The following is a 23,478-nucleotide window of genomic DNA, read 5'->3' as shown; positions in this document are numbered from 1 at the left end:
CTCCAGGGCCTGTGCTGTGGGGTCCTGCTCTGCTGTCCTTGCAAGTCCTGGTCTTCGTCCTCACGGGCAGTGGGCTCATTAGAACCCCGCCCCAGGGGTTTCTCCACTGTGGACACAGGCCCCAGGGAGACTTGGCATCTTGAGACTCCTCTCCGGGGCTCTTCCTGCACAGCAGCTGAGTCCCTCACCCACGCTAGGCCCCGAGGAAGGTGCTGCCTCCAGAGGGACCCTGGTCCTCTCCCTCACGCCCTGTCCCTGCTGTGGGGTGGAAGCAGCTGGGCGACTGCCGCGGACGGCAGGGGCCTCCCCCAGGTCTGTCCCTCTGACACGTGGTGTGTCCCTCTGTCCTGCTCGGCCAGCCTCTGCTGACTGATCTCAGGCACAGCAGATGCTGATGGTGACCCCCAAAGAGAGGGCTGGTGTGGTGGCAGTTCACGGTTCTTCTGGGGACTTTCCAGCACAGGGAGCTTCCAGAAGAGACTGTCCGCCTTCGCGACGAGCTCCAGAGGGATGAACAGAGCTGCTTCAGGGTCCAGGCCAGCGTCCTGGGAGGGTCTGGGCTGTGGCGGAAGAGGACACGTGTGCTGGCCAGGCCTCTGAAAGGTGAGAGTGCCTCTGAAAGCTTTTACTTTTTGGAATCAGAAGCAACAGATTTAAGTTTGGAGAATCCTCCCGAGTTCCCTTCGGAGGAACAAGAATCGAGACGAGGGAACACATGGTGGAGCCTCAGTGTCTGCGGTGTGTCCCAAGGGCCCCGGCGACGCTGACGCACGCAGGGCCTCACGGCACTCAGAGAGAGCACCACGGTACGTGGAGTGGCCTTCCGCATCACCCAGGCCTTGAAACCGTCCCCAGGTTCCCTGCAACACCCAACACCACGCGGCTGCTGTGTGAACAGCCGTCAAGCTGCATTGTCTGGGAACGACGATGGGAAAAGGCGCTCGTGTTCAGCTTGAGTGGAACGTTCTCTGAATGTTTTCATCCTGCGGTGGGTGAAGTCCTCCGTGGAGCCCCTCAGAGAGGCCACTGTACTCCCGGGCAAGGAGCAGGCACTGAATCAAGGCAGTGCCTACCCTGCAGCCCGGGTTCACCAGTGCCTGCCTGACAGCCGACCCCAGTTCCGCCCAGGTCTGCGGAGGGTCTTCTTATGAAGATGCATGCAGATCATGCAGCCCATGGCCCATGATTCAGACCTGGCATAGCCTTCCCTGCTTCTGCTTCTCCCTCCTAACTTCTGCACACGTCTGGTGGCAGGCACCTGGCTGCTGTTAGGTCCCAGGACCTCAAATCTGCCCCCCAGGAACTCACAGCTGCTTTCTGTCTTAGACACGCTTGAACCCCTTCCTAAAGATGCAGTCTCTGGGGTCATGCCTGCCATACCGAGCGAGGCACTGTGGGCATGCAGGAGGTGCAGCTGTCCTGTGCATGCATTGAGCTCCAGGGGGGCCCGCAGGAGCTGTGATGGGAGGTCAGGTGGAAACTTGGCTCTCCACTGGAGACAGGAGCCCCGCTCTCACCAGGCTGATCAGTGACTGGGGTCAGGAAGACCCGGGAACTCAGAGGAGCTGGCTCTGCCTGCAAGGAGAGGACGCCTGGCCCAGACCCTGGCTCGCACCAGTGGCCGCGGACCTTCCTGCCTCAGCGTCCACCTCCTCCCTAGGCCCGGTCAGTGTTGTCTAACTCCTTAGGTGCTCTGAAGAGGAAGGAGGTCGGGACTCCAAGGGGCGGGACACCCTCCCTGGCATGAGGTCAGCCCAGGCATGGCTGGCATGGTTCTGAAGGGTGAGGAGGCCCTGGTGAGGCTGAGGGAAGAGGAAGGCACGTGGTGCAGGTGCTTCTGGTGTGCCGAGGGCAGAGGCCTGGAACCGGCTGTGCTGGGCGCACATGGGGCCTTCCCAGCGGCCTCCTCTCCAGCTCTGACCTCCCCGCCCGGGGACCCAGCCTGGTTCAGCGCCTGGTGTCTGCTTGTGACACTCCAGTGCTGTCTCTCCACATGCCTGGCGGCTGAGTGTTGGCAGGGAAGTCCACCCACCTTGGCCCCTGGGTCCTCAGCCACCGGCCCTACTCATGAAGCCACTGTCTTGCTTGTTCCTAGGGACAGATGGTCACAGGCAGCACGGGCTCCAGATGACTCAGGGCCACTGCCTCTGGCTACTGCAGACCCTCCAGGGCAGCCTCCTCTGCTGGCCTCACTGCTGCAGGTGTGCACGGCCACACTGGTCCTAATTGGCCTTCTGTCCTCTGCTGAGCCAGGCTCCACTGGCTCCCCGGCCTTTCCCGGGTCTGATTTCTTTCCTTCTCCTGGTTTCTTCTCTTCAGATGATAAGTGTCCAGTCTTGTCCTCCTTGCTGTCTCTCACCAGACCTCCTGAGCCACCAGGCACACTGTGGTGCAGCTCTGACCCACCACACGACCTCGAGCCATCTCAGACCCCTTTCCTAGGCACGACTCTGTCGGGTTCCCAGGCCCACGTGCTCTCCGTTTGGATGCCCCACCTGGCTGGCCGTCTGCTACATGATCCCCGCAGGTGGGCAGCCTCCTCTGTGTGGACCTGCCCTGTTGCTGTGCTGGTCTCTTGCCCAAGGCATCTCCACCTCTCTTGTGGCCTTCACTGTCCACTGGCCAACAGTTATCAGTGATCCCCAGAGTTATCTTTGCCGTGACTCATTCCATCTTATTCCTGGTCCCTGTGAGCCCGGGGGTCAGGGGTGACCAGGTGTTGCTCTTTCTGGGCCACCTCTGCCCAGCTGCCAGATGGACAGATGATTTACTTCAAAGTGCCACATCATCTTAAACAGACATCTTTAAAGTGACACCATCATTACTTCCCTCTGCTGTGGTCTGAATGCGTGTGTCTCCTGAAGTTCACATGCTGCCACGGGCCAGTGGGCCTTGTTGTGACCATGCTTGCTGGGTGGGCCTGAACCCACCCTGTACACAGGGTACCTCCTGGCTCCCTGACTCCAAGCCAGAAGAGGCTATTTGTCTGACGTACTTGAAAATGCATCTGATTTGGAAGGGCTGATTCACAGTTCAAGAACTTCTTTTCTAGAAATACCCAGGCAATCCTGAAGACAAAATGACTTTGTTTTCTTCAACTCAGCTCTGGCTTCATTCAGACAGACGTTTGGGAAACAGGGATGGGACAGAAGCCCTTCCGCCCAGCCCCCTCTTCACAAAGAATGTGATTCCTGCAAAATTGGCCGAGAGTGGAGGCCACAGCTCGCAGGCTGGAGGCTGGGCAGTGGGGACAGCTCGTGGCTGGGCCTGGGCATGGCTTGCTGGGGCCTGTGAAGGCAGCTGGTTTCTTGAGCAACCAGGGTGCAGAAGCCATGACCTTTGTGCCCGCTTCATCTACTCTTCCAATTTGGCCTCTGCTGGAGAGTGCTTCTTTTCCCTCAGCTAGATTGTTAAGGCTGGGAGAGGACGAATAAAACCCAAAACTTCTATTTCAACTTAGGCTAGCTTCTCATTCCCAAGGCAGTCTATCACCATAGCACGTGTGGTGTGTAAGGTCCATACATCTCCATGCACCGACAGTGACATACCCAAGTGTACAGTTTTAAGAAAGCTGCCAGACATCCCAGAAAGCCTTGAGAAGGCCACGGGCCCCCAGAGACAAGACATAAGCATACTGATGACCAACTCTCCAGTAAGCTGAGATTCCTATGTTGAGTTGTGTTCTTGGACGATATTAATATTACTGTGTATTCAGAAAATACTACTGAACCTACCGAATAAAATAAATGAACACTTGTCAAACAGATAAAAATGATGGCCAACATACAATGAGGCATTCATTATCCAGTCCAAAAAACAATGCAAATCCAAACACAGGCACAACATGTATAACATTAGGGCATTATACTGAATAAGATAAGCCAGTCACAGAAGTACAAATGCTGCAGGAACCCAGTAGGTTGGGTTCCTAGGACCATCAGACTTGGTTACCCAGGACAAATGCTGCAGGAGCCCACTCAGCTGAGGTCCCTAGCACCATCAGACTTGGTCACTCAGGACAAATGCTGCAGGAGTCCACTCAGGCGAGGTCCCTAGCACCATCAGACTTGGTCACCCAGGACAAATGCTGCACGTGTCCACTCAGGCGAGGTCCCTAGCACCATCAGACTTGGTCACTCAGGACAAATGCTGCAGGAGCCCACTCAAGCGAGGTCCCTAGCACCATCAGACTTGGTCACTCAGGACAAATGCTGCAGGAGCCCAGTCAGGCGAGGTCCCTAGCACCATCAGATTCAAGGATAGTCTCTGAGGACAAATGCTACTCAGCTGAGGTCCCTAGCACCATCAGACTTGGTCACTCAGGACAAATGCTGCAGGAGCCCACTCAGGCGAGGTCCCTAGCACCATCAGACTTGGTCACTCAGGACAAATGCTACAGGAGTCCACTCAGCTGAGGTCCCTAGCACCATCAGACTTGGTCACCCAGGACAAATGCTGCAGGAGCCCACTCAGCTGAGGTCCCTAGCACCATCAGATTCAAGGATAGTCTCTGAGGACAAATGCTACTCAGCTGAGGTCCCTAGCACCATCGGACTTGGTCACTCAGGACAAATGCTGCAGGAGCCCACTCAGGCGAGGTCCCTAGCACCATCAGACTTGGTCACTCAGGACAAATGCTGCAGGAGCCCACTCAAGCGAGGTCCCTAGCACCATCAGACTTGGTCACTCAGGACAAATGCTGCAGGAGCCCAGTCAGGCGAGGTCCCTAGCACCATCAGATTCAAGGATAGTCTCTGAGGACAAATGCTACTCAGCTGAGGTCCCTAGCACCATCAGACTTGGTCACTCAGGACAAATGCTGCAGGAGCCCACTCAGCTGAGGTCCCTAGCACCATCAGACTTGGTCACTCAGGACAAATGCTACAGGAGTCCACTCAGCTGAGGTCCCTAGCACCATCAGACTTGGTCACTCAGGACAAATGCTGCAGGAGCCCACTCAGCTGAGGTCCCTAGCACCATCAGATTCAAGGATAGTCTCTGAGGACAAATGCTACTCAGCTGAGGTCCCTAGCACCATCGGACTTGGTCACTCAGGACAAATGCTGCAGGAGCCCACTCAGGCGAGGTCCCTAGCACCATCAGACTTGGTCACTCAGGACAAATGCTGCAGGTGTCCACTCAGCTGAGGTCCCTAGCACCATCAGAGTTGGTCACCCAGGACAAATGCTGCAGGTGTCCACTCAGCTGAGGTCCCTAGCACCATCAGACTTGGTCACTCAGGACAAATGCTGCAGGAGCCCACTCAGGCGAGGTCCCTAGCACCATCAGACTTGGTCACCCAGGACAAATGCCGCAGGAGCCCACTCAGGTGAGGTCCCTAGCACCATCAGACTTGGTCACCCAGGACAAATGCTGCAGGAGTCTACTCAGGTGAGGTCCCTAGCCCATCAGACTTGGTCACTCAGGACAAATGCTGCAGGAGCCCACTCAGGCGAGGTCCCTAGCACCATCAGACTTGGTCACTCAGGACAAATGCTGCAGGAGTCTACTCAGGCGAGGTCCCTAGCACCATCAGACTTGGTCACTCAGGACAAATGCTGCAGGAGCCCACTCAGGCGAGGTCCCTAGCACCATCAGACTGGGGGAAGCAGAGGTGACATGGTGGGGTGAGGTTAGGCAGCTTTTCCTACAGTGTCCTGCTTCTGCTTGGCAGGCTGAGGCAGTTCTGGAGACGTTTTGTAGGCAGGTGGTCATCGGTGACACCACCCAGCCATGCGTCTAAGCTCAGCTAAGACAGTGAATTCTGTCCTACGTGTGGTTTGCCACTACTGTAACAGCAAGGCCAAACCGAAGGCTGCTCCGTCCTGCTCCGCTGCAACATGGCCCTCCCATCCACCCCTGCTCTTGTCCTTCTGTCCCTGTGGTGGCCCTGGCTGCACCGTGTCGAGTGTCTTCAGTGCTGCAGGCCAGCCTGTTGAGCGTGCCACCTTTCATCCCCTCAAGGAACCCAAACAGTCATTCCATCCTGCTCGAGCCGCAGTCCTCCACACACAGCCCCTGCAGAGCCCACCTGAGATAACGGACATGCTGTCTTTACATCACAGCCTGGCCCTGCACCGACTGTGGCCCCAGGCCTGGCAGTGGCTGGCTCTGGGTGGAGCCATCTCACTCATGCCCAGGAACTCTGCAGCCTCCAGAGACAAGGAGGCTGAGAGAGGTGTCTGCTGAACCCCATCTGCTCATGGCGCAGGCTTCCAGGAACACTCTGCTCAGAGGCCCTGGTGGAGTAGTCCTTGGGGAAAGAAAGAGGCAGTGGGAGAGCTGGTGGTGGGGGAGAGCCTACAGTGGAGCAGCTGGCATTGGGGAAGCCTCTGTGGGTCTCTGTGGGGACTCTGTGGGGCTCTGTGGGGCTCTGTGGGGCTCTGTGGGGCTCTGCGGGGACTCTGTGGGGCTCTGTGGGGCTCTGTGGGGCTCTGCGGGGACACTGTGGGGCTCTGCGGGGCTCTGCGGGGGTCTGCGGGGCTCTGTGGGGCTCTGTGGGGCTCTGCGGGGCTCTGTGGGGCTCTGGGGGTTCTGTGGGGCTCTGTGGGGGCTCTGTGGGGCTCTGGGGGTTCTGTGGGGCTCTGTGGGGCTCTGCGGGGCTCTGCGGGGCTCTGTGGGGGCTCTGTGGGGCTCTGTGGGACTCTGTGGGGGCTCTGTGGGGCTCTGTGGGGCTCTGCGGGGCTCTGTGGGGGCTCTGTGGGGCTCTGTGGGATTCTGTGGGGCTCTGCGGGGACTCTGTGGGGCTCTGCGGGGCTCTGCGGGGGTCTGCGGGGCTCTGTGGGGGCTCTGTGGGGCTCTGCGGGGCTCTGTGGGGCTCTGCGGGGCTCTGCGGGGCTCTGTGGGGGCTCTGTGGGGCTCTGTGGGACTCTGTGGGGGCTCTGTGGGGCTCTGTGGGGCTCTGCGGGGCTCTGTGGGGGCTCTGTAGGGCTCTGTGGGATTCTGTGGGGCTCTGCGGGGACTCTGTGGGCTCTGCGGGGCTCTGCGGGGGTCTGCGGGGCTCTGTGGGGGCTCTGTGGGGCTCTGCGGGGCTCTGTGGGGCTCTGCGGGGCTCTGCGGGGCTCTGCGGGGGTCTGCGGGGCTCTGTGGGGCTCTGTGGGGCTCTGCGGGGACTCTGTGGGGCTCTGTGGGGGCTCTGCGGGGCTCTGTGGGGACTCTGTGGGGGCTCTGCGGGGCTCTGCGGGGGTCTGCGGGGCTCTGTGGGGCTCTGCGGGGCTCTGCGGGGGTCTGCGGGGCTCTGTGGGGCTCTGCGGGGGTCTGCGGGGCTCTGTGGGGTTCTGCGGGGCTCTGTGGGGCTCTGTGGGGCTCTGCGGGGCTCTGCGGGGGTCTGCGGGGCTCTGTGGGGCTCTGCGGGCTCTGTGGGGCTCTGTGGGGCTCTGTGGGGTTCTGCGGGGCTCTGTGGGGCTCTGTGGGGTTCTGCGGGGCTCTGTGGGGCTCTGCGGGGCTCTGTGGGGGTCTGCGGGGCTCTGCGGGGCTCTGTGGGGCTCTGCGGGGTTCTGCGGGGCTCTGTGGGGCTCTGTGGGGTTCTGTGGGGCTCTGTGGGGCTCTGTGGGGTTCTGCGGGGCTCTGTGGGGCTCTGTGGGTCTCTGTAGGGGCTCTGTGGGGCTCTGTGGGGCTCTGTGGGGCTCTGTGGGGCTCTGGGGGTTCTGTGGGGCTCTGTAGGGGCTCTGTGGGGCTCTGTGGGGCTCTGTGGGGCTCTGTGGGGCTCTGTGGGGCTCTGGGGGTTCTGTGGGGCTCTGTAGGGGCTCTGTGGGGCTCTGTGGGGCTCTGTGGAGATGGTGATGGGGTCAGTCGGCGGAGCCAGGGAGGGTCATCCTGCTGGCCTTGGTGCACTGTGGACAGAGGCCCCTGTCCTTGTGCAGAGATTGAAGGGACACAGTGACCTGCTGGTGTGCAAGGGAGCAAACTGCTCAGAGGCAGGCACGTCCTGTGTGTGAGCTCTTCTTTCAAGGGTCCCCCTGCCTTGGAAGGGAGGGTGACATCTGGCCTTTCTTTTACGTGTATTCATAGCACTTGCAGTTGCCCCCTGAGCAGAGGCGTCCTAAGCAACCCTCCTCAGGCTTGGAGCCTCATGTCATTCCTGACTTGCTGCCGTTCTTTTGGTCTGCTGGTCTCCACTGTTCATTTTGTATTCTGTGTGGTTTTACAGGGATGCGAGACGCACAGGAGGGTCTCTGCAGGAGTACATGGTGGAGTCCCCCCCAGGGCAAGTGTTTGCTGCAGGGCCTCTTGAGCGCCTCTGTCACCTGCTCAGGCCAGGTGTCACCAGAGGAGCGGGTCCACTCAGGCCTGTCACTTCCCCGAGGAGCCCATCAAGCCGCATGCCTCAAAACGGGACTCATCCAAGATAAGTTAGATTGTCTTGGCTGTGTTTCCTTTGAAATTAAGCAAAGAAAAGTCAAGGGCGTTCATGGGTCCTGGGGGATTTTGCATCTTTGACATACACCTGCTGGGACAGTCGGGTCTCTTTCCACTGGGACTCCTGCAACCAACTGAGACCCGTGCACACTTAGTGTGGTCCTGGTGAGCAGCACTTGAACACCCTGCCCAAGGCACAGATGTGACTCTGAGCAGCTGGTGCTCCACTGGTTCTGTTCAGCTTTCCCAGCCTCCGCATTTCACTAGTCTGACCTGGTGGCTGTTGTTTCTCTAAGTGGTGAGGAAGCAGAAGCTGCAGCCTCTCCAGCAGCTCAGCCGCTGGGCAGCTGCCCCAGCGAGGCACTCACCTGCGGTGCGTGAGGAAGCTGCCGCTGACATGCCCCGACCCGTCGCAGCCTGGTGTGGGGCAGGACATGCCCTCCGTCTTGACCGATTTCCAGGAGAACTGGGAGCCATTGAGGTACCCATCTTTCTGCCTCTTGGCCGCCAAGGGGCACCCTGAGGCACTGCGGTGGGACGCGTACTTCCCGGTGATGTGGCCCTGACCGTCACAGCCAGGGACGGGACACCTGTACAGCAGACAGAGGGGACGAACTTCACTGTCTTTCCTCGAGGACCTCACAGGTAAAAGAAAGGGGGCTTGTGGGGTCAACTGACCGAGGAGGAGGAGGACAGGCAGCTGACTGAGACCAAGCATAGGCCAAGGGCGCCACCTGGTGGGTTGTCCTGGGAATGCTGCAGTCAGTCAAGGCCCCGGGGACCAAGGCCTTGTGAGGCTGGAGGCTGCTGGGCAGCAGCCTCTGCAGAGGGTGGGCAGGGCACAGCCTCTGGACAGAATCAAGGCTCTTCTAGTGGAAAATGCAGTCCATAGGACCACGGAGTGCTCCTAATATGTGTTAATAAGAATGCCATTTCCTAGACCTGTCTTCTCGCTGGTCAGCGTTTCCGTGTGGCCATTCTCTGGAGCACGGATATCCTTGCAGCTCACAGACACTTAAGCAAAATCTGAGTATGGCCGTGGAACAGCAGCAGCTGAATCAGTGGCAATCGTGGCTGCTGCTGAAGGTCCACACAGGCCCGGGGTGTGTGGTGGGCAGAGCTCAGATTCAGGATGGCCTTGACCCAGGGAAGGCTGAGAGCTAACTTCCTGGTCACCTGTGCCCTAGGATGGGGTTTCCATGCATTTATTTTTAAACAGCAAAGTTCACATTTTAAAGACTCTGTATTTCCCTCTTATTTTGATATTTTAAATTTTTAAAATAATTTTAAACTGAATTTTATTTTGTTTCAGTGATTTTTTTTTCTCCAAAGGTAATGAGATTGGAATTTCCAAAAGACCTGCCAGGTCCGTCAGCAGACTTTTGACAATGGGGCGCAGTGGCACTGGTGTGGGGCAGATCCCCTCTGAACAGGCTCAAGGCTACACACAGTCAGACCTCGGGACACCCCAGGGATTGCAGGGCTTAACTGAGGGATCAGCATCAGCCAGGATATAATATTTACTTCCATTTTTAAATTTAATTCCTTTGTAAACTTTCATGAGTTTGCCTCCCTTGTCAATTCTGCTGGGGAGAGGGAGTTTCTTGGGGTTTTGATTACTCAGAATATCAGCAATACAAACTTCTTACTAAATATCACCTGTTACTTCTTGGCCAATTAGCAGATGTGGTTTGGTTTGCCTGACCGCTCAGTTTACTGAAATCTCAGCAGATGTCCACTATGACTTGTGAGCTCTTTTTCTTACAGATGCTCATTGGCTTCCCTAATAGTTCTTGGCCTCCTTGGCCCTCATACCTGATCGGCTCTTGGTCTTCTTTATCTTCTTTGCTTTGTGCTATCCGGATGCCACTTTTTTTTGCTCTCGGACACCCCGAAAGGCTAAAAGAGAAATATGTCTCAGAATCAGCCCACACCTAATTCTGGCAGGCCTTCCTGACCAGTGTGGAGGCTGTGCCTTGGTTCTCTCAAGCCTTTGCTTCTGGGGATGAGACCCAATCTGGGGAGAAACCTGCCCTGCGCCCTCTCAAAGCCCTTCCCATCAGTCTCTCCCAAGGGTGTAAGGGACCGGGGTGGCTAAGGTGCTGTTGACGGGAAGAAGGAGTCAGCCTCAGCGTGAGAGCAGCTGGCTCGGCAGCAGAGGTGCTGGGGGTTTTGTTGAGGGGAAAGCAGGCTGAGGCCGGGAGTCACGTGCACAGAGGCCACTGCTGCTGGGTAGTACTCCCAGCTCCTGATCTGCTTCCGCCGTGACTCCCAGCCCTCCGCCCGGGTCTGCACGGAGGGAGTGGCGAGCTGGTGCCTACTCACTCCACCTGGAGAGCGTTTCAGCGTTTCTGCAGAGAGGCCTTGGGGGCTGAGCCTGCCTCCCCGAAGAGGCTCGCCCAGGACGGGCAGCAGGCGGGCAGGCTGTGGGCCTGCGCAGAGCGGGGCTGTGGAGGGCTGTAGTGAGTACCCAGGGGAGGAGCCAGCCCTGGCCTCCAGCTCCCACGTGGCTCCAGGGCCTCTGCCGCCTTCCCAGGGCCAGCTACAGAGTTGGGAAGGCAGTTGCCTGGGACTCTCTTCTTACTGGTTTTCATGCTCGAGGGGAGCAAGAGCTCTTCCTTCCCACCAGCCGAGCACTAAGCGCAGGACTGGGTGTAAGACAGGCTTCCCACATGCTTACTGGGGGCGGGTGGCACAGGCGTGTATCTCAGGGACAGGTGCCATATTTTAGGCTGCGCCCGTTTTTGGGAGTGAGGGTGTCTGGAATTTGTGCGGTTCCTTTCTGAAGCGTTCAGGCCTGCTGAGCCCTGCTCGCAAACGCTGTGGGGCGCTGTGGCTTAGATCCCACCCGGTCAGGGCATGAGAAGGCTCAGAGCCAGTGTTCGCGACTGAGGTGCACTGGGGATGGACCCTTCCCCGTCACCTGTTCAGACTGGAGGGCAGCCCGGCTGAGGCCTGGCAAACCTGGCAACCGAGCCACCTGCTCTGCTAGTGGGATGCGCAGACAGCCTGCGTGCTGGAAAGAGGGAGGCTGGTTTTCCAGGGAGAGTGGGGAAGGACAGCTCGGTTCTCCGGAGCCTTCATGTTCCCCGGGAAGCCCAGCCCACCTGCTTCCCAGCAGAGGGAGCCTCATGCCCTGTGGAGGGAGCTGTGGTTCCAGCGAGAGCAGGGCTGGGGAGGAGGAGCCTCCACGTACCTCCGATGGGAAGCATAGTTGCCGGTGATGTGTCCAGACCCGTCACAGCCAGGGGTGGGGCACCTGCAAGCAAATGCCAGCTGGTTAGCTCACTGGAAAGAGGGAGCACCCCGACTGACTTCTACTTGTACACAGCAAGCTCTCTGTGCTTAACCTTGCAATCGAAGGAGGCTAAACTGACCTGAGCTCAGGTCCTGGCTCGTTCATCTCTACAGACCTCTGGCTCCCTCCTTCCTTCAAGCACAAGGACATTTCCAGGACTGTGAGTCTGGTGCACTGACTGCCCTGCCTCTGGAGTGGGCAGCATCCTTGGTCTCCAGGGGTTGACCCCAGACTCGAGTTCCTCCTGAGGGCTGCGGTCCCTCCTCACTGCTGCCCTCAACCTGGAGGAGGGCAGCAGTGAGGGTTTGCGGTCACGCCAGGCAGTGCTGGACGTCAGAGAGGTGCTGGGAAGATTTGCCCCACAACCAACTTATGGTCTTAGTCTGAGCTGGCACCACATGGGGCTCCCTCGCTCTGTGGGCACCCCAGGGTCCTGTAAAGGCCCAGTTTGTGCCCTGGCTGTGGGATGCAGGCCAACAGGCTTCCAGACTGTCACTGGGCACTCAGGTGACCTGATTCACCCAAAACCCTTGTTAGGCCTAGCAGCGTGGAGTGTAGTGTGGGAGAGCATCTCTAACCACAGACCGTACCTGCAGGCCGTACCTGCAGGCCGTATCCTCAGGGACCTTGTTAAGGTCCCTGGGCACCTACACAGCATCTGTTTAAAACCCACATAGGGTGGTTTGTCTGGTCAGCTAAGTGTGCAAGGCCACGGCTTGATGGGGAGAGGGTTTCTTTTGAAGAGTTTTAACCCTCTACATGCAACTTCTTTGACCTGCCCCTGAGGACAAGCAGACAGAACGGCAAAGGCTTTCCACCGTGAGCCACGACACTGCTCTTGACCCAGCACGAGGGGGAGCACTCAGGGATAAAAATCAAAACAAAAGTCCTCTTTCGATAAATTCCTAGGCCTCCAAAGGTAACAAGGAGAGAGTGTTGCCGTGAGCCTGGGCCCCGTGTTGTAGGACGCAGGTGGAGCTGAGTGCCGGCCTGTGCCCAAGCACCTGAGATGGGGTTGCGAGGTCACAAAGGCACACTAAGAGTCCAGCTCCCTTTCCTCCCAGAAGCTGCTCTGAGCTGGCGTGAGTGCCGGCCCAGCTGGAGGATGGGCTGCTCGGGGGCTCAGGGTGTCAAGGAGCAGGAGACACGGGAGTCAGAACGGACTTCAAGTGTGTGGACGCCTTATCTGGACACTCAGAAGTATTCAGAAAATTTCGAATTCCCCTTTAGCCCTAAGAAAGGGATGAGATATTTTAAAGGTTGCCTGTGGAGCTGCCTTTTGATGTGTAAGGGCCTTTCACATCGTAAGGGTGATCCCCAGGCCAGGCGGCTACAGCAGAAACTGCGTGGCTGGGGTAGCTGGCTGATTTTCCAGATGTCAGCCTCGGGGACCAGCCCTGACCTGGGGACTCCTGCAGGGAAAGCTGGGCAACAGAGAGGCGTTCTGTCAGCCGGGGCTGATGTGAGCCAGGCATGTCTTCCTACCAGCCACGAAGGAATAAAAGGGACTTTTAAACTTTTCCTAACAATAAGAATTTATCACAATTTAATTTGAAATTTACTCATTTGGATACCAGTAAATATTTTTCACGTCTTTTTTCATTTGGTGGGAGTCAAGGAAGTTGCCATATTTTGCTTGAATTCAAAGACAGATATTATAGCCAAAAAAATGCAACTAAACTCAAATTTGCTGCCTACGAGAAACCCCTTTGCTGCTGTTTTGTGCATATGGCTCCCTTTACTAATGTCCAGTTCATCCTCTGGTAAGAAAATAAGCGTCCTCAAAAAAAAAAATATTGATGGAGCTCCTTTCCAGAGTTTTCTCAGTGTTGGCAAAAAAAAAAAAAAAAAAAAAAAGTCCCCGTAAAGAAGCCAATCTTTTTGAAGGTTTGCTTTGACTATCAAGATCCCAAGCGTGTCCCCTGATCACAACCCAGTTCTCGCGCGGCTGGTCCTGTGGATTTGGGGCCTTTCTCTGCCAGGTCTGAGGCCATGGGCAGGAAGGCCTGGACAGAGCTGGGCAGCCCATCCTGCCCCAGCACAGCGCCCAGGGGGCCACCCAGGTGCTAAGTGTAGTGGCCCTGTTGTCCTCCAGTGGCTCTTCCTCAGGTGACCTGGGCGACCCAAGGCAGCTCAGCAGAGGCCATCACCTCTCCCCAGCTGCTCTGGGCATCCATTCCTAGCAGCTGCTCAAGACATTGGGGGCATTTTTAAACTCTTGAATTTACACACAAGTTTCCTAGCTTTAAGAAATCTCAACATTCAAACATTTTTTTTCCTGCGGTTGTGAGAGCTCGGGTGATTATTCATCTAACAGGGAATCTCTGCTCTTGGAAGCTATGGACTCCAGGGTCTTGGTGGCAGGGGTGGTGTAGAGTGGACTTAGCATGGTTTGATGGGCGCCTGCATGTCCAGGAGCTCACCTTCCCTGTGAAGGGAGGCCCACGTGGGACAGAAGTGGAGGCAGCACATGCCCTACAGCCTGGGCTCTGAAAGGGTTTCCATGGAAACAGACGCTCCTGGCAGGGAGGCTGGCCTGACGTGGGGCCCGTGGAGCAGGTCTTAAAGCACAGGGGCCAGGCCTGGCTTTCCGGATGGTCACCAGGAACAGCAGCACCTGGACTATTTTAAGTTCCCGATGGTAGGAAGTTACCCTAGACAAAGCGCTAGGCTTCATCCATGGTTTTTCTTTTCTACTTCAAAGGTACTCTGGGTAGAAACACTCAGAGAAAAAGAGCAATGGGTCACCCCCCTCAGAATCTGCACATGTGGCTGGCGATGTCCTAGGTAGGAGGTCCCTGGTCCTCCCGCCCCGTCTGGGTCCTTCCTGTGCCTGCCTTGAGACTAAGCAACACCAAGAGAGAATGATTTTCATAGACACTTAAGAATGCTGATGGAAAAAATCAAAACGTATTTTAAATAGTACTCAGCGAAGGTGACATCGGATTCAGACAACACTGAGAGGAAATTCAGGAGTGCTCACAGATGGGCATTTGACCTCAGGGCAGTGACCCTTCCCTGGAGGAGCAGCAGACCGGAGCCACAGCGAGAACTGCAGGCCTGAGCCCCTGTCCCCCTGGCTCCTTGGCTTTACTTTGTCATTTGCTACTCAAGAAACTTTGGGCCCCCTGCCACAGTGGTGACAGCTACTTGGGAGGCTGAGGCAGGAGGATCACTTGAAGCCAGTAGTTCAAGACCAGTGTGCAACATAGCAATATCTATCTAAACGAAAGGACCAGGACCTTCATGAAATTGTCGTAATCCCATCTACCGGGAGGTCATCAGATACATCCCTCAACATCAAGAAACAATTTTACATCTGTGCACTAAAATGTGTGATCGTAAAGATCACAGGGTTTTGCACTGGCACACACAGCGAAGACAGGTCAGTGGCCAACACGTGGCACTGGTGTCTCAGACTGGACCTGAGCAGGGCGAACATAGCGGACAGCACTGCGTGGGTTTCCTTCTGCACAAAACCCTGCCAGAGACAGGGAAGCAGGGATGGAAGCAGTTTTGTTACGAACTGAAGTTGCATTTTTGAGTGTTCATTCATCAGAAGGTTTTGAAAAGGCTTCCTCTATATTCTGACACCCTATCTGTCTTCCAAGACGGCAGGAAGGAGGGCCGCGTCTGTGCGGTGACTGTAGGGCAGGACAGCGGGTGCTCTCCCCGTGTGCCCTGGTAATTGAGCATGCACAGGGAAGTGTGTTGTGCTGCTCTCGGTGGGTGGGAGGGGACCCGCTTCACGCCAAGTCTGTGAGCAGTGCTGTCAAGCAACTCCCCAGAAGTCCAGGATACTGCCAGCACCCCAAGATTTGTTCCATGGGGTGGAACATAGTGTGGGTGGACACCCAGGGCCAGCAGAGGCCACTCTGTTTCCAAGTACTGAGGAACAAGGTCACACTGGCTCTGATGGCAGGCAGGCAGAACGCTCTCAGGGACAGGCGTGCTCTGCACACCCCTGCTGGGTGGGAAGGAGCCTTCGCTCACTAGCCCAGGCCCCAAAGCCTGTCATCGAGATGGAAACAACTGCTGGTCTTAAAGTGCTGTCAACAAAGGCCACAGGTGCTGCCCACGTGACGGAGCTCTGGCTGGACTGACCTGGGGCCGACCTCTCTGCCTGCTTGGTGACCTCTGAACTGAGCCCTCTGGGTGAGTCTGTCCCAGGCTCTGATCTGGAGCTTGGTGGCTAAAGTACAGTGAGCACGCTGACTGGAATAACAGCCTAAAATGTTGCACTGATTTTCTTGGAAGGGTTTCTTGGGGAGCCCCTTGGAGGTTTCTGTTTGTTTCCTTTGTTTATGGAAACTCTATTTTAATTAGTAAAGCATGAAATATGAAAAATCTTGTTTCATAGTTCCCTCAATGTTAAAATAAATCACAACAGTGCAAACTTAGGCCTTGTTTACAGTAACTGAACACATTTGTAACCTGGAACCATTTGGGCCACATGTATCAGCCTTTGAATAGAAATTTCAGTTAAATATTATGTTTTCTTGAACAGATCTTGTTCTAAATGTGCATTTGTTTATTTTCATTCTTTTATATAAATGAGAAACAAAGATATTTAGAGACGGGCAAAACAAAGGCATTTTATATGGAAAATGATACGTAGTCCTTCTTATGCTAAGGCTCTGCTATTTCCTCTCCAAACAGAAGGAAACCAGGCCACTGAAAGCAGAATACATGACTCTGGCCAAATTCTAAAATATTTTACCCGAAACCCAAGGAAAGACAGACTCTTATAGGTCACATTTCAATTTGCATGATGTTCTGCACTTTTGTCTCTTCTGGAGTTCAGTCTTAGGTGTGAACCCTATCCCGGGACCACCAGAGGGTTCTACACTGGGCCTGGTGTTCCCAAGGCCTCCTGCTCCTCCTCCAGGCCTCTCCAGGAACCTCAGCCCCTCACTGCCCTGCCCTGCAGGCCTTCCTTCCCTGGCCTCAGGGCCTCTCTAGGGAAGGGCGGGGCCAGCGCCTACGGTTCAGAGGTGCCCGCAACTCAGCGTGCGGCAAGCAAGCAGGGGCCTGGGAGGAGCCCTGGACCTCCACCGGACTTCCGCTGTGCTCGGGGTCAACCGAGGGCATTCCTGGTGTGATGCTCAGGACACCCGACTCAGCTAAAAGACTAGGTGCTGCAGAGGTGTCTGTCTGCAGCACGTGACTCAGGCTCGCTCTGCAAAGCTGGTGCTGGAATGAGTGAGCTCAAGCCACCTTTCTGGGCACTTTTCTTTTCAATTACACTCAAAACAAATAAATGAATGCATAATAATTTTAAAAATATCCTTAGCACGGTTTCTAAATGCATTTCTTTTTGAAGATTTAGATAATGTGCTGGAGTGGGTTAGGCCTCGAGGTATCAAGAAAATGGAGGCATCATTATGCAGATAAAGCTAGGAAGTCCTGATTTTAGGGACCTCTGACAGGCAGGACCCCCAGGGACCACACAGCTGCAGGACTCAAGACTGAGAGAGGGATGCCCAGGGACCGTGTGGCTGTGGTGGGTGAGATGCTAGCCATGTGGAGGGTGGAGAGCTGGTTGGCCCATGATGTCCAACACAGTGCTGCTTCCTAACCCTGGGACAGGTTCTGAGGGTGCATCACCTGGTGACTTGCCACTGTACCAGCATCACAGCATAGGACTGACCAAGCCAAGATGCAGCACCTGCCACATACTGAGGCAGAATGGAAGGTGTGTGGTGCAGCCCATGGCTCCTAGGCTGCAGAACTGGACACACAGAACTGTACCACGTCCTGGACACAGTCACAATCCCATGGAAAGTGCTCACGCCCCTGGGTTTGTCTAGCACATAATAGGTGTGGCAAACACTGAGCAGGAGGAGCTGTGTGGCTCCCTGGCAGTCCAGTGTGCCGTCCAATGTCCACAAGCATTACCAGGCCACCCACGACCAGCCAGCCAGAATGTGTGCAGCATCTGTAGAGTGTAGTCCAAGAACGCTTGTTGCACAGCCCATTGGAAGTGGCAGGTTTGGTCTTGTCTCAGAGGACCACCTGCAGCAGGACCTGAGTTAAGCCCTGCCTTCCGCCCTCCCCTGCCTCTGAAGGACCACAGAGCCTGTGGTGGTGTGTGAGGCATGGGGTCTTGGCTCCATCCCTGGAGGAGAAGGGATCTGGGACCCACCAAGAACCGTGAGACTGGCCTCGCACCTGCGCTCTCTGTGGACACTTGAGCAGGTCGGCTCCTTGGGGGACGGGGCTGCCTCCGCAGCTTTGCTGACATGCTGCATGCAGTTCTGTGTTCTGATCTTTCCCATCATGCAGCCTACACGTCTCAGCTCGTGAGCCATCTGTGTGGACCATGCTGCCCCTGTAACCCAGGGGTGGACGCTAACTTAGACCCCTCGGTGCCAACACTGAACTGCTGCATGGCTGAATGGCGTCCCAGGTACATCCAGCAGTAAGCTCCTGTCCAGTGCGGCAGAACGTACCTAGCACATCCTGATGTCCCATTCATTTAACGGGATGTGTCCATGGGAAACTGCTGCCAGAGCACATGCACGTCCAGCAGCAGTGGACCAGCTAAACAAGAGGCAGGGCAGCTGCAGTCAGAATTGGAATTGGACTCGGAGGACCCATGCAAAAAAAAAAAAAAATACAAAAGGTGACTAGTGCAGCTGACTCAAGGCAACAGAAACCACCCTTCCTGATTCAGCCCTCACATCGTAAGCAGGTTCATTCGGGCCTGAAGCATTCACCACGGCACTCACAATGCAGGTGGGATCTGCGGGGACATGCAGAAGAACCTCATCAGGGCTGGGAGCAGGACTGGGGCCTGAGGAGAAGTACTCACCTTGAGCTGTGAGACTGAGCTCTAGGACATGCAGAACCAGTTACAGGCAGCGACAGGCAAAATTTAGACTTGTGTGCCACTGCCGTGGGGTTCCTTCCTGGCCCTGGGCACAGGGTGGAGATGTGCTGGACTGACTGTCCTACTGTACTCAACACATGGCTAGAAGGCCCAGGAATGTTTTCACAAACGGCTCTGCCTCTACAAGTGGAAAAGTGTTTGTGAACATTCCCAGCTGGTCTTCAAATGCTGAGTTGTCAAACTCGGAAAGGAATCCCTGGAGCTTATTGGTAGGCGTGGAACAGGGAGGGGCAGGGCTTCCTGCAAGGGCTGCTGCCTGGACCAGGTCCGTTCCTCGACACCATGAGAACTGGACTGCACTCGAGACGACCAACCCTCTACCACGTGCCCAGCGACACCCCCTTCCACCTGGAGGCCTGCACACGCAGCACACCACCAGCTCCGGAAGTGCTGTTCAGAAACTCCACAGGGCAGCTCAGACCCAGGGCTTCCGCATCCCAGGACACGGAGGTCCAGAGTGCTGGACAGACTGGTTCTGCTGGGCCCAACACAGCCTCTGGTGTGGATGCGCTGGGAGCTGGGCGGCTCTTGGGACCCGGGTGGCACAGGCTGTCATCTCCCTTTCTCTACCCGGGAATGGGCTTAACGCTCCTTTCTAGTTGAACGAGGAAGGAGCTTCTATCATTCAGAAGGTCAGTGTTTGAAAGCTTCAGACCTGGCCGGCACTTAGAGTGGGGTCGCCCAGGACAGCAGAGGGAAGACGGGACACACACAGAGGCACGCCTGCTCCTCTCCTCTCCAGCAGAGACTGAGAGGCTGCTCCTGATCTTCCTTTCTCCTGCCTTTTATTGTCCCTGCCTGCTTTTCCAGTTTGTCGGGTTTGAGAATCTGCTATTCTTGAAGCCCCTACCTCATCTCCCAGAGAAAACATTTTACACCAAATCAGGAGGAATAAAGTTTCCATACTCCACCTGCAGCTGGGCAGCCCTGGACTTCTCTGCCTCCTCATGCTCTGGGTTATCTCTCTTTTCTTCCCAAATTTGCCTCATGCCCCCTCCTCCAATTTGTGACTATCTGGTTTTAAAGCTTGTTTTTCCTGTTACCTTCTCCTTTTCAGCCTCCCTGATTATACTCTAAGAGGCAAGTCCCTTCTCCTTCCCATAGAAATCTGCCTCCGTCTCATTTCAAATATTGGGCTTTTGGTCAAATTGACAAGGATTTCACATATTTAGTTTAGTAAGGGGCTTTAGAAATTGATTACTTAAATATCCTTTACAGGCAAGGTAACAGACCCAAATGAGGTGAGCCTCTTAGGAAAGGTCACACGAGGGCAAGGCAGTGGAGGCGACTGCTGGCAGCTCCTCATGAGTGGACACCAGATCTCCTGTGCGCTCCAGTCCCTGAGGCTATCCCTGGCCTGTCCGTCCTCTCGAGCCAGGTTCATGCGCTCCTGTTTGTGCTTCCAAGGACTGGTTCCTAGGGAGCTGGGGCTCAGGAGGGAGGAATGGAAAGGGAGGTAGGTGCTGTTTGCTGTGTGTGTCCTGGACATAGCGCAGTGGGTTCTGAAGACCTGGCTCCCCTGGCTCTCATGCCTGTGAGGAGGGTGGGCAAGAGAGTGGCGTTTGGTGGTCAGGGCGCCTGCCACAGAAGCTGTCAGAAGTACCCATCCACCGGTGAGGAGTGAACCAGTGACTGGGTGTTCAGAGGAGGGAGGAAGTCAGGACTGAGGGAGGTGAGACAGGAAGGAGGAGGAAGGAGGGGTGGTGTGGTGGAGAGGAAGCCCATCAGGCTTGCTGCAAGCAGCCCGCGATTCCCAGAATCTCCTATACCCTCAGTGACCACAGGGCAGGTGACACTGCAGGGCAGGTTCCCCAGAGGCTGAGTTGCACATGCGGCCTCAGCAGAGTGGGAGCATGTGCAGATGTGTCCCGAGGGCGGAGACTCCATCATGGCCATGTCCACCCCTGGCCTCAGTCCCTGCTCTGACTTCTTGGGGAGAAAGCCAGCCATCCTTCCCTGAACTCTCTGATTGCTGGCAGGATGTAACCAAAGAGTCAACTAAGGTTGGAGAACTGAATGGGATGTGCTGCTTGTGCCCTTCCCAGATGAGGAGCACAAGATGCAAGGGACTCCAGTTCACCTCGGGCCTCCGCCAGGGAAGTCTGGCTCTCTTCCATCTGGAGTACTTGAGAGCAATGGGGACGTAGCCTGGGTGGACCAGGAGGATGTGCTTTGGAGAACAAAATGAAAGCAAACTGAGCTGAACCACAGAGACAGGGAAAACTGAGCTTGGATCCCAAGATGGTGGCCCTGCCTGACACGTTCTCTTCTGACGAAGTGCAGGAGGCACCTGGGAAGAGAAGCAGCATGTTTTGGTCAGGCTGCCACAGACACTGTCAGAGATGCCATGTTCCAAGAGTGCTGGGAAAGTGCAAGGACTCGTCACATCACGCGAGGAAAGGAAGCACTGGGGATGCTGCGCTCAGGGAAGAGAAGAGAGGAGGGAGACAGAGTGACTGGCTTAAGCCAGTTGAGCTTGGCGTCTCAGGAGGAGGGAGGTATCATTCCCATAGTGACTGGGACCCTGTAGGCTGAGTATTCTGACCATCTGGTGGAGCATGGAGTCTGTCCTGTGGAACTCGGTGCTGCCCATTGTGTTTGAGGACACCAGTGACCACCAAGAGCTGTGGAGACCTAGTGGGAGGTTGGGATGATGCCAGCTAATGACCACAATGAGGAGGACAAGTGTCCATCATCCCCAGTGGGATGGTGACACCTCTTGCAGGATTCCATGAGGCCCTTGCCTTTCATGATGGGTGCACGTGAAGTCTCTCCCGACACCGACAGAAAACAGTCATGCTGAGCGCAGCAACCCAGGGAGGCCTCTGTGCCCAGGTTGTGACGACACCAAGGCTTCTATACAGGTCACTGCCTCCTGAGCCATGAGGCTCGCCTGTGGGAGTGCCCACCCTGCACAGGTCTGTGCCATCCTGCTGTCCCCATCCACACTACCCTCCTCTGTCTGGGTGTGCCCTGGGTGCATGGTGCCCGCTCAGCCCTGCTGCACTCCTCGGGTGGTGCCAGGCCCGGGTTTCCTGGAGGAAGCAGAGGCAGAGGGTCTGGGTGCCTTCTCATAAGCCACCACTTGAAGGTGTTCTCCTCAGGCTTCTGACCAGCAAGCAAGGCACTGAGGTCGCAGACCTCTCCTGAAGTCCCTGTGTCCTGTCCTGAGGTCTTCCTGTGCACAACTGGGGTCCAGGTGGCTGTGGTCATTGCTCAGTCTTGCCCTCTGCAATTGAGCTTGTCCAGTGCCCTTGGTTTGTCCAGTGTCCTTGAGCTTCAGACTTCCGTCCTGCATGAGCTATTGCTGGATTTCTCCCAGCTGCCCGGGGGACTGGTGTGCTCTCCCCAGCCTCTCCACAGGGGAGGCAGGAATGAAGGTCTTTCCTGTGGCCAGCCTGCTAACAGCGAGCACCTGGTGCCTGGTTCAGGTTAGGCTTCGAGGAGGTTATAGGCAATGATGGAATCTGCCCACAAGGTGCATGGTCTGGTAGACCCAGCACAGCACCATGACCCCTCCCAGCCCTGCTGGGAGCCCTGCTGGCTCAGAGGCAGCTCAGGAGCTGTGGGAACGCTCGCAATCCTGGCAATCTGAAGCTCCCTGCAGTTCCTGTGAGCTCCTCGACCTTAGTGCGCCTCGGGTTTGTGTCTGTGAAGAAGGAAGGATACTGCCCACAGGCCCACTGGGGTCCACTGAGGACTGTGAGGTGTGGGTGCAGTTTCTAGGACCTGGGCTGGGCCAGAGAGGACCTCATAGGCTTAGGTGACAGCCTAGAGCCCAGGGCAGCTTCTCAGGCAGAAGGAAGCCTCGAGTCCCACAGGACTAATCCCAAGAGCCAGTGAATCCTCGCTGCAGGAGGCGCCACGTCCTGAAAGTCCCGTGCTCACGTGTACCCTCTGTGTCCTGGCTGCATCTCATCTTCAGTCCCAGGAGTGGGACTCTGCCATCATCCTCCCTGCTTTTCAGACTCACAGGCACAGCGACCTGCAGTAATTGGCAAGGCGAGGAGTGGGGTGGGGTCCAGGCTGCCAGTGCGAGGGTGGAGGGTACAGCCGCTGGGCAGAATGGCAGGGCTGTGGAGGAGAGCTGGCGCTCGCGTCCCTGGGGGCCACACACCCCACGCAGGGCAGGAGGCCTTGCTCTCACTGTCCCAGCCACCCCCCTGTGGCGAGTCCTACGGCTGGGCTGGCTCAGCACCTGCCACTAATCACCACACTGAGACAGTGCCCCTCCTGCAGGGGCATGTCGTGGACCCGGGGAGAGGAGTTCTGTCAGAAGGAAGGCAGAGTCGGTGAGTGGCAGGTGCCCCAGGGCGCCTGGCAATCGCGTCCGCAGCTCAGTGGGGAGCGGGGACCTCACTGACTCTGCTGGGGAGCAGGGCTTCATCCACACTTGCCTTTGTCTGCAGCGCCTCTCCTTGCCGTGGGGCTGCCTGCGACAGTCTGGTGATTAAATATAGATGTGCTTGTCAATTCAGATGGGTGGACTCGGCCGCGGCGGGCACGTTGCCTTGATCATGTTCGCTGTTCTCAGGAACAGAGGAGTGGGGAAGCTGCCCAGGCCAGGGCGCGCTTGCGTCTGCTGAGAGGCGACGTAGTGCCAGCACTGTCCCTCTTCCTTCACTGGCTCTTTCATGGCTTTGGTTCTGAGTTTTGAAAATTTTTTTAAAGACCTGGCTGTCTCAAATTGAATTTTAAGAAAAACATCACGTGTAATACCAGAAATGTGTTTCTTAGGAAAAGAATTCTGCTTTAAAACCCACTTGCTGTTACCTAAGCCATGGAGGAAGAACAGGAAGAGCCACTTCTGAGAAAGGGAAGGGAGGGAGGAAGAAAGCCCGTGGCGGGGAGCCTGCAGATTGCCCTCCTCATCCTGCCAGCATGCAGGGCACCCAGGGGACCTTCCTGGCTGCTCAGAAGGCAGGGCAGG

The 23,478-nt window shown here is 56.4% G+C and overlaps 1 protein-coding gene across 18 annotated transcripts in view; it reads right to left on the bottom strand.

The window, feature by feature from the left end:
- Positions 1-23,478, bottom strand: part of Myt1l (myelin transcription factor 1 like) — a 371,913-nt gene that overhangs the window by 25,606 nt on the left and 322,829 nt on the right. For all 18 annotated transcript variants that reach the window (XM_047522641.1, XM_047522639.1, XM_047522638.1 and 15 more), the window contains 3 exons: positions 11,555-11,617; positions 10,174-10,257; positions 8,727-8,948 (listed from right to left, as the gene is read on the bottom strand). In XM_047522641.1, coding sequence (XP_047378597.1) covers positions 8,727-8,948; positions 10,174-10,257; positions 11,555-11,617 — 369 coding nt within the window. The remainder of the gene's footprint in view (positions 1-8,726; positions 8,949-10,173; positions 10,258-11,554; positions 11,618-23,478) is intronic.

Source organism: Sciurus carolinensis, chromosome 13, assembly GCF_902686445.1.
Source record: "Sciurus carolinensis chromosome 13, mSciCar1.2, whole genome shotgun sequence".
Lineage (NCBI taxonomy): Eukaryota > Metazoa > Chordata > Mammalia > Rodentia > Sciuridae > Sciurus > Sciurus carolinensis.
This window is presented reverse-complemented; position numbering and strand designations above follow the sequence as displayed.